This window comes from Mus pahari, chromosome 5 (genome assembly GCF_900095145.1).
Source record: "Mus pahari chromosome 5, PAHARI_EIJ_v1.1, whole genome shotgun sequence".
Lineage (NCBI taxonomy): Eukaryota > Metazoa > Chordata > Mammalia > Rodentia > Muridae > Mus > Mus pahari.
In genome coordinates this window covers 134,095,500-134,113,475 of record NC_034594.1, presented here as the reverse complement: position 1 = coordinate 134,113,475, position 17,976 = coordinate 134,095,500, and the positions used below count along the sequence as shown (strand labels likewise).

Sequence of the window (17,976 nt, the reverse complement as noted above, 5' to 3'; positions counted from 1 at the left end):
TGTAATTACTTCTTGCCCATGAGACACAAATAGAAGATTCCTAGCAGATTCTGTTGTTTCTTTGAGACAGTATTGTATAGGCTGGCCTTGAACTTTTGATCTACTTGTACTTCCCAAGTGCTAGGATTCTAGGTGTGAGCCTCCTCTGGGCTTCTAAAGTAACTCTTTAGCTAGTTAGCAGGATTTGGGGGAATGGGGTTCATTGCAGGGTTTTGGGTTTTGTTGGTGGTTTGGTTGGTTCAGGTGGTGGGATCCGGGATTTTTTTTTTTTTCTCTTACTGGATGTGATTTAAAACACAAACACACACAACCACAATATGAGGCTGAACAAGTGAGTAACAGCAGAGAGAGAAAACCTAGTCTTTGATCATTTCTACCCTCAGGAAATTGTCCTATTTGGGGGTTATTTTCTAGTCATCTGAAGCACAACACATTCTGTATACATCAAGTGAAGTACTGTCTTCTAATCATTTCAGCTACATGCTAATATGCCTCTGAAGCATGACCATAAAGCTTACACTTTTTCTAGTGCATCTATACCACCTATACTTGAGTGCTGGGCTAAGTATGCACTAAATATACTGAGCAGTCCATTAAAATGAAGAGCCCAGAGACTGGGACCATAGAACCATATATAGAGTCCAGGTACTGGTGACGGGCAGAGCAATACTGTTGTTGCTCGCCGATGTCTGTTCCGCTCTCAAAGGCAAAGGTACCTGTTTTTGTTTCTCCACAGTAGTGATAAAAACACCCTGACCAGAAGTAACGGGGTGGGGGGAGAAGGGCTTATTTCAGTTACAGTTCTAGACCGTCATTCTGGGGAAGTCAAGGCAGGAATTGGTCATGTCACATCCATAAGAGCAAAGAAGAGGAAATGTGTCTCTGCTTGATGCTTCTATTTTATCGCCCTTAAACAGTTCAGGGCCCCACCCTTGAAGTGGTACCACCCCAAGAGACAGAATCCACCTACATCAGTTAACAGTCAAGACAACCCCCACCACAAAATTGACCCGGGGCCCACTCCATCTAGGTAATTCCTCAACTGAGGCTCTCTCCTCAAGTCTCTGTTGTGGCAAGCTGACATCAAAACTAAGCAGCCCTCCACCTTGTTTGAAAGCCCTTTACACCACTCCTGAAAAGCCAGTGGACTGCCCGGTGATACTGGTGGTATTTCATGGATGCAAGAGGCCAAGGCCAAGGATGAGTGTGGGTGAGGCACAAGAAAGGGCTTGGTCCACGACACCCTTAAGCGACAGCACCAGACATACCACCACATCAGAAGAAATGAAGCTCTCGGTACAGTCAGGTTTCAGCAGTGTGCAGCCACACCTTGTATTTCCTGACACCGAAGGCCACTCAGGACCTGCCCTGAGAAGGTTTGCAAGGTTCAGCTTTCTCTCCCATATTATTTTATTTTATTTATTTATTTACCTCTGAACTTGTTTTCTTGAAACTATCATATATTCTCCATCTGGTCAAAGTGAGAAGGAATAACAGATTCTGAACAGTTAGTTATTCATTAACCATAGCATTCACCTTTATTTGACTTTGAAAAATAAAGCAGAAAGTTCCATCCGACAGGACTGTGCAGTGTGAGAATGCAGACTCCTCCCAAACTCTGTTTCCAGGAACCAAGACTGGAACATTTCCCCAGCTTCCGCACCTTAAGCTAGAGAGGGAAGACACAGAATGTCGGAGAGTCACTAAGTATGACAACTTCACAGGTAAAATCTGCAGGTATGGTGGCTTAGACCACCGCATTAACTGTACCTACGCCTCATTTGCCAGCTTTACTGTCACGGCTTGTGCTCACCCAAGGCAAGAGTCCCATCACTGAGTTTTAAAGGATTTTATACTATCTTGAAGAATTTCGAGTACTTCAAGTGTAATGCAACTACTAAAGATCTGAGGTGTTCGTGGCGGCCCATTAATAGCTTATAAAGTAAATGCAGCAGTGAACAGTTGGAGCAGTTTCTAGATTGGCGTCTTTTGTGCTATGTCGTCAGATCTGCCTTTACCTGACTCCACACACCAGAGCTGCCTCAATAAAACGCCTTTCTGAAGAGGTGTCCACTTTCAAACTGCAAAAGAAAGTCAAAGACATTAGACTATGAACTCATGAACACTTAGCAAAGGCTTCTTACCAGTTAAATGGAATCAAAAGTTAAGGAAAGGTTTCTGTTTCATTATCTGGCACGTTTACCCTTAAAAGAACTTACATATTAAGGGCTCTGAGTTACACTATGATTGACATGTATATTACTAATTTTTATTTAATCATTTGTTATTATTGTATGTGCCTGGGTGTTTTCCCTCCATGTATGTGTGTGTACTGTGTGTGTGCCCAGTGTCTGCAGTACCTGGATCCCCTGGAATTAGAGTTAGAGATGGTTGCGAGCTACCAATGGGGGTGCTGAGAACCCTTCTCTTTCGATAGAATGAGGATGGTTCTGTTTTGTTTGCTTTGCTTTGCCCAAATGGAGTTTTATATTTATTCACACACACACACACACACACACACACACACACACACACGTAATAATTTAACAACAATAATTTAAAAAATAAGACGCCATGAATTTGAGGGGGAACATGAGAGGAGTTAGAGAGCAAAGAGAGAGGGAGAAATGATGTAATAATATTTTAATTAAATAAACTAATACTTTGTAAAGGTTCATCTTTGTCTTTAAAAATCCAAATAAGTTTGCCATCCTGCTCAATAATGTTGAATATGAAACTGCTAGTTTAAGGAAGCTAGCAGTTCATTTGGATGATACTCTAGGAAGATGCCCACGATCCGTCCGTGACTTTAGAGGCCTGGCTTTCCGGCCTCCCCAGCAGCACACCCCAAAAGGGAGAAGCATGAACGCTTAGTCGGACCCCTGCTTGGGTCTGAGATTGATGGGTGTCCCTCCTCTCTCCACAGAGCCTTACTTTCTGAAGTAAGGATCAAGAAAGAATGAGGAGAGGAAAAACTGGGTGTGTCCATGTTGTACATGCGTATGTGCACATGTGTGCATGCCACCATGCCTGTGCCCAGAAGGCAAGCAGAGGATGACGTACTCAGATAGCTCCCCTATCGTGTCTCCTTTTTTTTTGATTCTTCTTTATTTTATTTTTGAAGCAAGGTCTTTTATTGAGCCTGGAACCGTTTTTAGACAGGCTGGTTCGGGAACCCCACAATCCACCTCTCCCCCCTATTCACAAGCCACAGCAGTGTGCTTGCTGCCATGTCTAGCTTTTCCATAAAGATGGGGTATCCAAACTTAGGGTCCTCAAAGCTTGTGGAAGAAACACACTAGCCACCGAGCCATTTCCCCAGCCCTCAAAGTTACATGATTCAAAACAATGTTCCCTAATTTTATTTTCTAATTAGTACAGATTAGCTTTTGTCTCAGTTAGGCCAGTCCAGTGAGTTGTAACAAGTCGTCTGTCCTCACTACCTGCACTTTGCTCCCTCACTATTTATTTATATATTTATTTAGAAACCGGGTCTCACACAGCCGGGGCTGCCCTTAGACTTGCTAGGTAGCTGAGAATGGCCTGAAGCTCCCGGTCCTGCAGCTCTTCCTCTCAAGTGCTGGGATTATAGGTGTGTGCCTCCGCACCTGACTTACGCAATTTATTTGTAGCTATGTATGTTAATCGTCACAAGAAGGAAAACCTATCCCAAGTGCCCGGTTTATTACCTCATCTTTTCTCTTCCAGTTATAGTCTTTCTTGGTCATTCGAAGACCAGTGCTGACTGAGGTGAAGAGAAGGAAAAAAAAAAAAAGGAATATTTGAGTAAAGGCAGCAGGAGATTTGGATATATCAGCCTGCTCTCTCCATCTGAGTCTTCTCTTTTCCTTCCCCTTTCCAAACACTCTTCACTTTCTCCCTTGGAGTTCTGTAAATTAGCTCCTAAAGGTCTACCATATGAGCCAGCAAGCAGGTCCCACAAACAAAGCAGGCTGTGTCCAGGCAAGAGGGTACAATGTGCATTCCCATTACACAAGTCAGTTGGTATCTCACTCATTGTTGCCACGTACGGGGATGAGGGCTGCATACTGCCAGACCAGCTCAGTTTTCTATATTTTTTTCCCGTGACAACTTACTGAAAAATTTCAAAGCAAAATATGTGTCAGGGTCCAAACTCAAGGAACAAATCTTAACACTTGTGAGTTTTATCTCGAGCCCACCATAGAATACTAATGCTTCCTTTGGCCTAGTATCTTGCCAAAGGGCCTGATGAAAGAGAGGTTTCCTCTCAAACTAGCAACTCATTAAGAATTGCATGATTGGTGCTAGAGAGATGACTCAGTGGTCAAGAGCACTGGTTGTTCTTCCAGAGGTCCTGAGTTCAATTCCCAGCAACTGCATGGTGGCTCAGAACCACCTGTAATGGGATCTGATGCCCTCGACTATCATGCAGCCATACAGAAAGACTGAGCACTCGTATACATTTTAAAAAAAGAAGAAGAGGAAAATTTGCATGGTTTCATATACCATAACACCCAAGCCTGACTCTGTACTCAAGCTGGGACAGGTGGGATGGAGTTGTGATTGAACCCAGCAAGGCAAGGACAATGAGCACAGAGTGAAGCCCCTGGGTTTATTTTCTCCAGATCAAAGCCTTCCTACCTATTGTTTTCTCTATAATCAGTGCTCAGAAGCACAATTGCCTTGAGAACTGCATCTACTGACTGTAATTACTTACTGAGTGAGCTTCCAAGTGTTCCTATGCAAGCCATTGGACTAGTGCCTGTGACTGTAGCGTGTAATGTTCAAGCAGGGTGGGTCAGGCTTCATATTCCCTTCAGTTACCAGGAACAGACCAGCTTCCCATCTCTGCCTGACCCCAGTCTCCCCTCTCCTCATATCAACAGCACCCCAATATCACTTTGTGGCTCAGTTTACCAGGCCTTGTTGTCAGCTATCAAAAGTGAGGAGGGACAGAGAAGAGGCAAGAGCCGCATGGATTTTAGAGTCTGGACCTTAGTCTTTGATAGGTGACCTCCCAAAAGCAAAGTGACATCCAGTGTGGGTCCCAGAGTGGGGACCACCTCCAATTGCCTTCCAGAATTAAAAGAAGTTTGTTTTCGTTGAAATGGTTCACAGTAGTTGTCTCGCCACTAAAAAGCTGTCTATCATCCCTTACCCATGGTATGGGAGGTCGAATCATTTTTGCCAGGCTCAAATGTCGGGATTATGAGGAGCTTGCTGACATCCGAAATTCCCTGGATCTACAGGCAAAAGAAATAAAAATTGGTCAAAAGAGCAGATATCTGTTGCCAGTCTTTGTAAAGGCTGCAAGCTGCAAGAAACAGTGCTAGATCTCCAACCTAAGCCGTGTGTGTGTGTGTGTGTGTGTGTGTGTGTGTGTGTGCGCGCGCGCGCGTGCGTGCACGTGCATGCATGCATGTCCGTCTGTCTGCTTCCTTGTGTTCTGAGGCAGGAACTCATGACTTAGTCCAGGCTGACCTCCAACTTGCTAGCATCTCTCCCTAACAAACTGCTGGGACTCCAGCACTTATCACACTGACCCTGTCTCAGGCCAGAAAATTGTCCTTTGCATGTTTGTGGAAGCCAAAGGAAAAATGTCTACTCCTTACTCGTAACTGGACTAGAACACCCCCATCTGGAGAGAAGATCTTGGCTAGCAAGCCGTGGATTACCTTTACACCTACACTGAAGATCACTACCCACACTGAAGACCAGCCTGCCCACCAGCCTCCCGGGATGCAAGGAGCAGTAGAACAGAAATTAAGCTAGCATCTCTTCATTTGGCCCTCATATTAGCCTAACAACAGGGCTGCTGCCAGCATCCTCATTGCATAAAGTAGCAAACTAAAGGTCAGAACAGCTAAGTGGCTTGCTAGACTCCTGTATCCAGTAGGTGCTAGTCAACTGTTACATCCAGACTCCAAATTTAAATTTCAATGAAATACACAGTTAGCTGTCATCATCTGAGCTTTTAAAGCGCTTATGGAGCACTGTGCAAAGCAAATGGGCTCTTTAGAAATTATGCTTCTTACCTGCTCACAAGACTTAGGAATGATGCTGGGTGCCACAAGTGATTCTTCCGTCTTGCTATTGATCACAATGCCATACACGAGAATAATGAATTTCATGGTCACGTGATTAAGAGTCATTTCATTATAGCTTGACAGAGTCTCCAAATATGCATGATTGTACATCACACACTTGTGAAACTTTAAATCCTACAAGGAAATTGCACTGTATAAGTCTAACAAAAGGATACGTGATATCAAGAAGAAAACAGTTTGCACTGGTCTGGGTTACTTGAGGAAGTCAGATTGCATATCCATCCAGGAGTCAACAGAACTTAGTTTAGCCTGGCTTCTGCAAATGACTTTCAATTTGGTTGCCCTGCCTGATGAAGGGGCCTTCAGCTTCACTACGTGATTCATGTGATCAGTTATGTGGTATTGGATTTCTAGGCTTAACCAGGCTTCAGACTCATGGGTTTCTTCTGGCAATAAGCAAATGTTCCATGTGACAACTGAATAATCAATAATGACACAAAGCAGAAACCAGAGCAGTCAAGGTACTTCATCTGAGCCACAGATGATGATGGCTCTGAATCAGACTTTGGAACCGAACAGAAGCTTTGCGGGTGGAACTGAGTGCCCTTTCCTAAAGGTCTTACTTGTTCTGACCTTCAGCATCTCAGAATATGACTTTGTTTGGGAGTAGGGCTACGGAGATGCAGTTGGTGATGAGACTGTGTGGGAGTGGGAGAAAGTTGCAGGCAAACTTGGATACCGTGTGAAGGGAGGACACCGTGTGAAGATAAAAGCATCCAGGTACAGCCCAAGGAGAAAAGCCTAGAGCAAACATTCCCTGTTGGCAGGAGCCAGCATCACTCCTCAGTTGCGGGGGGGGGGGGGGGGTCATCAGCACAGCCAGGGCACCAACAAACATAAGAAAATTAGCAAACATTTTTATCTAAGATTTTGCAACAAGGGGGTGGAAACTAAAAATGTGATATTTAGGTCTGAGAATACATGCATGTTGATTGACACAGAGGTGGATGGATGGCAATATTATCTAATGCATGTCTGGGGTGCTAAAAATTATTGACTGATTATCTCTTTCATGGGATTCTCAGAAGGAAATAATTTCTAAAATCTTCTCACTATTGCTCTATACTTCTGTTGTTGTTGTTAGTATTTTAAAACAAATCCTACTTTCTTCTCATTTCAGTTTTTCACACCTAAAATATTTATTTGTGTTTGTTTAATTTCTGGTTTTGTTTTAAGACAGAGTCTCGGTCTGTAATCAAGGTTAGCCTATTGTTGCTCTTGATCCTCTTGCCTCAATTTTCCTACCCTTAATTGAAAATGAGGTTTTTTAAAGCATTGCTTACTTAACCATGATGTCATTAAATACCTAATAAATAATTTTGAACTCCTTGGTATCAGCTAATAGTCATAACACAGTCAAGTTTCTCAAGTTGTATAAAATATGATTTGAGATCCAACGTGCTAAATTTTTCTGTATTTACATTCTTTGATCTAGAACAGTCTCTCCTCCCTTTTTTAAAGTCATTCGATTATTGGGGAAAATTAGATTCTGAACTTACCTAGGGGGTTATGAAAGATCTAATAGATATTCCTTGAGGAGAAAGACCGGGAAGGTAATGGTTAGTGTTATCAACTGGAAAGAACCTAGGGAGGTGATCCTCTGGACATGCCTGTGATCTTCACTGTGGGCAGGGATCCCAAGCCAGCACTGATAGAGAAGGGAGACTGAGCAGTCATTCCTCTCTGAAGGGCCTGTGGATGTCATGTGTCCGGCTGCTTTAAGTTCCTGCTGCCTTGACTCCTCTCCCATAATGGACTTTACTTTGAACCATGAGCTAACCATTAGGTTGCAAATGTCAGAGTGTTTTATCTCAGCAATAGCAAGAATAAGTGGATTGTGCATAAACACTTGCCCTTAACATTTTATTTCTGACCATTCTCATTTGCATCATGAATTTGCATGGCTGGTGACTCAAAGCATGATTATGAAGGACATTTGCCCTGCTGCCAAGAAAGTCCAACACCAAGCCGGGCGTGGTGGCCCACGCCTTTAATCCCAGCACTTGGGAGGCAGAGGCAGGTGGATTTCTGAGTTCAAGGCCAGACTGGTCTACAAAGTGAGTTCCAGGACAGCCAGGACTATGCAGAGAAACCCTGTCTCGAAAAACCAAAAACAAAACAAAACAAAACAAAACAAAACAAAACAAAAACAAAAAAAGAAAAAAGAAAAAGAAAGTCCAACACCCTGGCTTTAACTTTACTCTCTGGAGGCTCATTCTACACTAGCAATTGTCTTACTCCTTGGAGAGACAATATAAAAGGCCATGAATCTTAGTCTCCTTACTCCAAAATTTTCCTGAGAGTTATTACTGTCGTATTGTAAATGAAACCTGGCTGGCTTGGAGGACGCAGTCTTTTTAACCCAAGGTTTATAGTTAACCAGTGAAAATTGCTGGACTTTGGGTCTGTCACATCCTCAGCTTCTGAGTCATGGAAGGGGTGAGTATAAATACCAAGTGACATACAAATCCAAGACTGTAGATGCTGGTCTGGGGAAAGATTTGAATCACTACTCTTTGAAACAAAAATTCATAAACAGGACTTAGTCATCTCAGCAAAGTTTTTGAAAGTTTTGTCCAGGGCTATTCATTAACTTCTAATTAATGATATGCTTTGCTTTGGAGGATCGTCCTGTTTAATATTTTCTAGTTCTTTTTTTTTTAAACGATCTTTCAGGTAGCCTGGAAAAATTAACTGTGACAAGACTGTTGATGACACATGGATTCAGGATGAGTCAGTAGTTAAAATTCTAATAGTTAAAACTCACTTAATAGAGTCAACACCACCTGTGGGTTTGGATCTGCTTAGCCCAAGAAGCAGTACTAATAGGAGGTGTGGGGAGGAAGGTGCACTGTAGGTGTGGCTTAAAAACCCTTATCCTAGCTGCCTGGAGGTCAGTCTTCTGTTTGCCTTTGGAGTAAGATGTAAAACTTTCAGCTCTTCCAGTGTCATGCCTGCCTAGATGCTGCCATGCTCTTGCATTGATGATAATGGACTGAACCTCTGAACTTGAAAGCCAGCCCCAATCAAATGTTGTCCTTAACAAGAGTTGCCTTGGTCATAGTGTTCATTCACAGCAGTAAAACCCAAAATAAGTCACCACCTTCCTTTCTATCTTTGTATGAAAAATATGAAGTCTACTATTTCAAAACTTTGGTACATACCATTCATTTATATTCTCTTAATATAACTTACCTCACCAGCAATATTTGGTTCAAAATATTGATTTGCAATACTAAGAGCAAGCTTGAGCCACATTTTATATTCTAGAGATGGCCAGAAGACATCAAAACCTTCATATAAATCCTCCAAAGAGATGAAGAAGGCCTGAAATAACAAGGTGCGAGGCTACAGACAGCTAAATTACAATCCACCATTAAACAAGATGGTCACCATCTCTCAGAAAACCAACTTCCAACTCTATGATGCTCTAGTACTAATATAATACTCTAATATTTAAAAGAATTGGCATAGCTGGGTGTGGTGGCGCACGCCTTTAATCCCAGCACTTGGGAGGCAGAGGCAGGCGAATTTCTGAGTTCGAGGCCAGCCTGGTCTACAGAGTGAGTTCCAGGATAACCAGGACTATACAGAGAGCCCTGTCTCGAAAAACAAAAAAACAAAACAAAACAACAACAACAAAAGAATTGACGTTGTGGAAAGGTTATATAAGAGGATGAAAATCTGCAGTCTCATGAAAATTATAAACTTAAGAACATAGCACCAGAGGGACTGTAGCGATGGCTCAGCAGATAAGAGCTGAGGTTTGGTTCCCAGTACCCATGTCAGGTGGCTCACAATCATCTGTAAGCCCAGTTCCTAGGGATCTAATGCCTCTGGCCTCTCCTGGCATAAATACCTACATGCACACATGCACACTTAGACATGCACACACACATGCACACATGCATGCATGCACATATGCACGTGCACACACACACTCACACCTACACATAATTAAAAAATGTTTTTAAAGGCCTTTTTAAAAAATACCCAGCTAATTTATCACTCAACAGTTATGTTGATGTTTTGGCTCACAAGCCTGAGATTCAGGAACAGAGCTCTCACAGTAATGAATCCACAATGTTCCCTACTTACGGTGCCCCTTTCCAGAGGCAAACTGTGTGTACTCAGTCAGAATTCAAGCTAAATGAATTGTCATGAGCTCATTCAAACATGGGACTAAATACACGCTTTCTCTCCTCTTCCAGAAACGATGTAGCATCATTCGATGAAACACCATTCTTTTCTGCTCTTCCACAATGCCTCTAAGAGTCTGCATTTTATTCTGTTCCTTCTGTATGCCTCAAAGACTGAGAACAATTCATAGTAGGAACTTTAGCTCCCTTTTATTGAGATTGTCCACACCAAATGGGATTTCAGGTTATTTACATGTTGAACAAGTAACTTGTTACTTGGCAAGTGAAAAAAGAAAGAAAGGGAGTTTTAAAACAAGCGAGTATTCTGACAGAACACTTTGCTTTCAGAACAGTGACCATTTCAAATAGAATAGCACCGTAAACATTTTTCTAATCTTCATAACATCAAAGGACAGGCATCCTCTCTACTTAATAAGAAAAGCAACACTCACAGAGATTAAATAGCTCTTCCACGCAGGATGCAGCTCATATGTGAGAGATTAAACTTCTCTAAGCTCTTCTACACTACTTTGACACCAGATGATCAAATAGAATATCAAAACCCAAACCCAAGGAAAGACACTGGCTTTCCTTAGTAAGGATTAACTGATGACCTACAACAGAGCTATTCCGTACCTGCAACGTAGTTTCACAGATGGCCGTATATTCAATTTCACGCTTAAGCAAACAGCTTAGCTCACCAAGTATATCCCCACTGGTACAGTACTCCGTATACATAGTCTTGAACTGTCTATCAGTCCTCTGGGTTGAGTCTATCCCAAAGGTGGGAGATGAGCTATGTAACTTTTGGGGGAGAAATTATGAAAAGGGAAATAAAAAAAAAGTTAAGTCCTTTGAATACACCAGTAGGCTCTACTCTTTCTTATGACTGTTCCGGAGGAAGTCAAAGATTCTTTAATGAAACGTGTCTGGAAAGTGTTAACTTTCACAAAAGTCATGATTTATTTTGTATTTCAACACCTCAAGGTAAAGGATTTGCTTATATAAAAAGTAAGACTCTTGGGCTGGGAGTGTAGCGCAATGATACTGCACTTACTTGACATGCTTGAGGCCAGAAAGTTCAATCCTTAGCACTGGAAAACAAAAACGATAACACAACAAAAGAAACAAAAGCCTCAAGACTCTTATAAGGATTAAATAACAAAACACACTGCCTTACTCGACTGCTTTTATAAAAATTAAAACTAAGTTCTTTACACCTGCAGTACCTTTAACATACCACTGACTGGTTGGGACCTATGCTGAAATCTAAAATGTTCCAAAATCTGAAATTTTCTGAGGGCTGCAATAAAAATAGAATAGCACCGTAAACATTTTTCTAATCTTCATAACATCAAAGGACAGGCATCCTCTCTACTTAATAAGAAAAGCAACACTCACAGAGATTAAATAGCTCTTCCACGCAGGATGCAGCTCATATGTGAGAGATTAAACTTCTCTAAGCTCTTCTACACTACTTTGACACCAGATGATCAAATAGAATATCAAAACCCAAACCCAAGGAAAGACACTGGCTTTCCCTAGTAAGGATTAACTGATGACCTACAACAGAGCTATTCCTGGTAGAAATTCCACACTTGATCTTATATGATGGATCACAGCCAAAATGCAGGCACAAAAAAAAAAAATTGTATAAAATTGTCTTTAGGACACACACAAGGCATACAAGAAACAAAATTGAATTTGGTGTTTAGACTTGAACATGACAACAAAGAGATCTCATTCTAGACCAGATTCTGCTTGCAAGTATCAAAGGGACACTGATGAGTTCTGCTGCAACAGGGGGTTAGAAACCGGGACTCCCATGCTGAGTGGGAGGATGAGGCAGCCACAGGATCCCGGACATCAGAAGACTCACTTTGCAAGGTAAAAGCTACGACCATGTGCATATTTCCTGGCTTTTCTTTAAGTTCTGTTCATTTTTATGAGAAATGCCCAAACAGATTGAGAATGTTCCTCTCCCCATTTATGGACAGAGCTGTAAAGAAATTAATTTTCCCATTCTTTTTTACTATATTGTTTTCTTCGTAGGCAGTGAGAGACACATCAATACTGTGAAAGGAGAGAGAGGAGGAGAGGGGGAGGGGAAGAGAGGGAGAGGGAGAGGGAAAGGAGAGGGAGAGGTGCATGCCTTTAATCTCAGCACTCTGAAGGCAGAGGCTCAAGGCCAGCCTGTCTACAAAGCAAGTTCCAGAACATCCAGGGCTACACACAGAAACACTGTCTCAAGAAACAAAACAAACAAATTTCTCAGGACCATATAGCCACAGGTGAACTCCTAGGAGTGCCATATCCAAAGGACTCAAAATGTTATCCCTTCATGGCCACTAGTTTTGTTACCAGGGCTCTACCCACAGAAAGCCTGACTCTGGATTGAAATGACAACTTCTTATCACAGAATCACCTGAGTCTCAACTGAGAAATTATCTAAACCAGGTTCATCTGTGGGCATGGGTGAGGGATTATCTTGTTTATTGACCAAGCCAGTAGGGGTAGCACCATTCCCTAGGTCAAACCCTGAACCATGAAAGAATGAAAAAAGGCTGGGTGAACATAAGCAAGTAATGGTGTATTTGTCCACTCCGCACCAGAGGTCCTATGGGTGGCCCATCTTCATTCCAAGAATGAAGTTTTTCTAGAGAGTCCTAATTCCTAGGCCACCTCTTTTACTATGCTAAATGCGTATTGTAGAGGAATTTTAATCCAGCAACATGGCTGCTCTGAGAAGAGACAACATCCAAAGATCTTCTAGGTCTATGTGATCCAGCTAAAATACAGACACACTGTTAATACACACCTTTAATCCTTAATAATGAAGGTAAACTTAGTTGATAGAAGAAAGAAGCCATATTTGAAAGTGTAATTGATAGACAGACAAAGTGACAAATCAGAGAAAGATATGACAGAATGAGTTAGAGATAGGATACACCCAACTCTCAAGAGAACAGCAGAGGAAAAGAGGCTACTTAGGAGAATAGTCCAGGAAAGAGAGGTGAGTTAAGAGAACAGCATGTAGAACTCAGAGAGACAGAGACAGAGACAGAGACAGAGACAGAGACAGAGGCAGTTTTACAGAGACAGGACATGGGTGAAGACAGAATGAACCAGAGAATGTAAAGGAGCCAGGAGATTAGAACATATTGTCAAAGTTAGTACGATGCCAAGCGGAACAATTCAGTGAGAAACAGAGAGAAGCCAGATTGAATTAGTCAGCTTGGAAAGGAATTTGAGCTGGAACTGCTGACTTGAACCAGCCAGCTCAGAAAGAACAAGAAAGGGTGAGCTTATTCAGCAGTGAGCCTCCAGGACAACAATTATATCCCGTGAACAAAGTTACATTTACAAAGTATACATTGAACTTATTTTGTATATTATGCCCTCTCCTTTTATTCTTCTACTGGAAAATAAGTTCCAAATGAGCCAAGATTTTTTTTTTTCAGTCTTATCAGCCCTATACCTAGAATGAGCAGTGCTTGCTCATGAGAGTAACAAAGTACATATCCGTTCAACCAATGAACAAAACTGTCTAGAATCAGATACTTGGTATTACATTATCTTTATAGTATATTCATCACAGTACTTTATTTTCTCAATAATAAAAGGTCTGAAATGCTCATATTAAAATCTGGAAGTCAAATATATATTTTTCCCCTAGGATAAAGCTTTGTCACATAATAGCATCAGCTGGGAATTAGGAATAGATCAGTAAATAGGCCAAGCTGACCGCTGTAGTCAGCTGATTCGGTGCTGGTATGAAGTGACAGAGGAGTCTTGCCCCATCCCACTACGGAATTCATATTCCCTTTCTCACTCCTCCCTTCCCCCCACACCCTTTAAACAGAAGCCTCGCATTGATCAACTGCCAAGTTGTATTTTGATCTTCATCCAACTTGACCTCTGTGAGGCTCTGAGTTGCAGCCAAGCCCTTTGCCTGAACTCTCATTCAGCTAAATGAGTCCAAATGCTTACTGGTTCCCATGTCTGACCATCTTCAAACCACGACTTGCTCTACTTTGTTGTGAAGAGTAAGTAACTCTGAGAGCACTTTGTAAAATGGGGAGCACGGTCAAGTATGAAGTGTGACAGTCTGCTCAGCTGTCACACTTAACCCTGCAGAAACAGTTTCATGTGGGAGAGACTCAAAATTCCAAACTTCTCAGCTCCAAAACTTACCCCTACGTTACAACTATATATTCAAAATGCATTTTAAATTTTTTTTAAAGCCAGTTCTTCTTACACTTGCCATTCCTGAAATAATTAAGAAGATTCCTTGAGACATTTCACCTTCTCTACAAATGATATCCCCATAGTCAAAGTAGGTGAGTTTGGTTCTTTCCTGAACAAAGAAATAAAAACAGGGGGAGAGAATTAAACCCTAAAATGTCGTAGACCCCTTGTCTAAACAGAAATAACATTTTAAACTTAAAATACTTTTCAAGGGCTGGAGAGATAGCTCAGCAGTTAAGAGCACTGACTGCTTTTCCAGAGGTCCTGAGTTTAAATTCCAGCAACCACATGGTGGCTCACAACCATCTGTAATGGGATCAGATGCCCTCTTCTGGTGTGTCTGAAGACAGCTACAATGTTCTTACATACAATAAATAAATAACTCTTTAAAAAAATTACTTCTCAAGTCGCATAAACATAGAAAGCATATTATTCGGTTGTTAGTTATCCTACATAGACATAACACAACAACTTTGAGAAATAAAAGTAGAAGCGCAAGCAAAGACTTTGTAATCGGTACTCACAAAATAAACAATGCTAACACCTTGTCAATGTTTGGGGGATGGTGGAGCAAATTAACAAATGAGAAAGTTTGCATCCCTTTCTGGGGCCTGGGCTGTAAAAGCAACCTCAATTCTTCAGAACACTCTCTCTTTGTTTAAATTAGGTTTCTGATGCCTTCAACCCAAATAAAGAAAAGGGCTGAATTTAACTAAATTTCTGGTTTTGATATGTTTTTATTTAGTCATTGGTTGGGGCCAGGGAAAATGTTTATAACAAGCCTGAGCCAGAACAGAAGACATTCTTACCTTGAAGAACTCAATGAGAACATCCTTATTTTCCATCCAAACAATGTTGGGAAGGTATTTGTCAGGGGTGGGAGGTGGGATCGCCATTGGGAAGTTATTCAAGGCTTTTATTTTTGTAAGAAGTACCTAAAAATGAACATTCAAAATTGTAGTGGTTGTTGTTATGATAGGGCATGGACTTGAAACCAAAACCAAGGAAATCTAAATAAATTTCTGTTGTGACTCAGTTTCTCCCTTCTTGTGTCCCTATTGTCTTCTTCCTGTTTTCACTTATTAAATCAGATCAAACTTACCATCTTTATAATTCAATCATGACATCCTACCCTGTCTTAAACACACACACACACACACACACACACACACACACACACACACTCGGTCCCCTCCCTTTACTCTGTTACTGTCTCTGAGGAAACTAAAGCCAGAAAACTAAGCAGTATGAACTCCACCAATAGATAAAGAGGCAGAAAAATAAATAGACGCATCTGCCAAGTCCAGAAAACAAGCCAGAGGAAGATTTCACACATGCAATCCTGATAAGAACTAAGAAAATCTAAAAAACTTTCTAGATCTTTCTTTAAGTCCTGTCTAGAGGCCCGACCACACACCCTGCCAGTCCCTCCTGTGTCCTTTTTTTTTTTTAAACTACCAAGCTGACTTCTTCACTGAACTTCACTGCAGCTGGTTTCTGTCCCTGGCAGTCAGGTTGTTCTAACTGCTGGAGCATGATCAGGAAGAGCTGGCTTTGATGGCCACAGGCATTAAAAATGCTGCAGGGGGAGGGGTGTCATTACACACACAGCACCTGTGGCTACACATGTTCCTCAGCTTTTCTCGTTACATCCTGGGGCATCTGAGCTGACAGAACCAAACAAGATGGGTACTGCATCCTTACCTTGTTCATCTCAATGCCCTCGTGCTTGTCAATAATGCCTCTTGACCAAAGAAAGGTGAGGTTATTCAGGGCTTTGGCAATCACGTTGCGGATTGTCTGCTTCGTCTTCAGAGCTATGACAACATCACGGCCTTCATGCTCTATGAGTCCTGAGAAAAATCAAACTTGATGAGCAACCTATGCAATAATCACGATAATAACTAATAGTGCATTAGAATATCCAAAATATTTGCAGAATAGCCATTTGTTCTAGCTTCACCCATGAGGCTGGTAGGATGAATTTGCATCCCCATTGGATGGATGAGAAAACTAAAAACTAGCTTCCCCCACAGCCAATCCACTCTGCCATGGCATCTCTGACGATGTCTACACTAAAACTCATTTCTCTAGAGTATGGGTTTGATGTCTCTGCCTCATCGTCCTCCATACATCTTTTGTTGGTTGGATGACAGAAAGACTTTTATTCGAAAGACTTAGATGGATGGGTCTTGTGAGATCAAGTGGAATACTCATTTCCTTTTAATAAACACAGGGAGTCAGGAATTAGACTCACGTTGTCATCTTTACACTGAACACAATGTCTGATGTATGGATGGAAGATACTTACACTTTTTTTTTTTCACTAAAATGAGTTGATCAGTAAAATAAAGGATAGCTATGGTCTAGAGCATAGGTTTTAGTACCAGATCTATCAATGCTAGAGATCTGACTGCCACTTCTTAAATCATGTGACCTCAGGCAAGATAACCACATGAAGTGCCAGTTTCAAACACTGATGATAAAGACCAGAGCCATATACATAGTGATTATAAGAATTAAATGAGGAATATATATATATATATATATATATATATATATATATATATATATACACACACATATACATATACATATACATATACATATATATCACTTTCTAGCTCCTGCTGGCATTCCCATTCCATAACCACTCACAGGAGCCATATGGAAACAGACACTCCATTAATCAGGACAAAACTGAGGAAACTTCATTATATTCCATATCATCTAAAGACACAGCATCATGCTACACAGGCCCTAGGGCCCTGCACTGTAAGAGCAAAGAAATTAAAACCTTCTGCTAAGTAAATGGCAACAATGGATTTTCAGTTTCCTGAAACAGCGCCAGAATCTTTTGGTGTATCCTATCAGGCAGACCTTAGACTGTTCTTTCCACTAGGATCTGGAAAGTGTGTCACCGTAAGTCCATATGGCATCTTACAGTGTGACTATGAGTTGAAAGTGGCCTTTATCCCTTTGCTAGTGACTTCCATTTATTAATGGTCTACCTCAGGCCAGACCCATGGCCCGATGCCCACTGAAACGATCACATGAGGAAAGCGCACCCAAGATGCTCAGCATAAAATCCTTGCGCTCCTATTATCTCCTTCAAGTAAAGTAAACTGAACATAGATGCTCAAACAAAAGTAACATTTCCTGTAGTCCTACAGTCGGGGACAGTCCTACCAAAGAGGGAGGGGAAGAGTGGGGTAGGAGCGGGGTAGAGTGGGGTGGGAGGGGATAGAGTGGGGTGGGAGTCCCTACTTTCTGGAGTCTGCTGGATAAAAAACAGGCAGAACAACTTCTTGTCATGTGCTCTTTCCTAAAAACCTTAAGGACTCTGACCTGGCCATCTAAACACACACACCTGCTTCCCATCTGGCCTTGCTATCTTCTTAGCAGGCACCCCTGCTTTGAGCCTTCCCTACACTGCCACAGCAGCTGATGGCATCCCCCCTCCCCCTCCCCCTCCCCCATGTTCTGCAGTGATGTTCTTT

The 17,976-nt window shown here is 41.8% G+C and overlaps 1 protein-coding gene across 1 annotated transcript in view; it reads right to left on the bottom strand.

The window, feature by feature from the left end:
* Nucleotides 1–2,042: 2,042 nt before the first annotated feature.
* Nucleotides 2,043–17,976, bottom strand: part of Slc9c2 (solute carrier family 9 member C2 (putative)) — a 58,247-nt gene continuing 42,313 nt past the window's right edge. Inside the window, 9 exon segments of the mRNA XM_021198581.1 lie at nt 2,043–2,081; nt 3,690–3,745; nt 5,141–5,225; nt 6,018–6,203; nt 9,285–9,416; nt 10,865–11,032; nt 14,487–14,585; nt 15,286–15,411; nt 16,181–16,329. Coding sequence (XP_021054240.1) covers nt 2,043–2,081; nt 3,690–3,745; nt 5,141–5,225; nt 6,018–6,203; nt 9,285–9,416; nt 10,865–11,032; nt 14,487–14,585; nt 15,286–15,411; nt 16,181–16,329 — 1,040 coding nt within the window.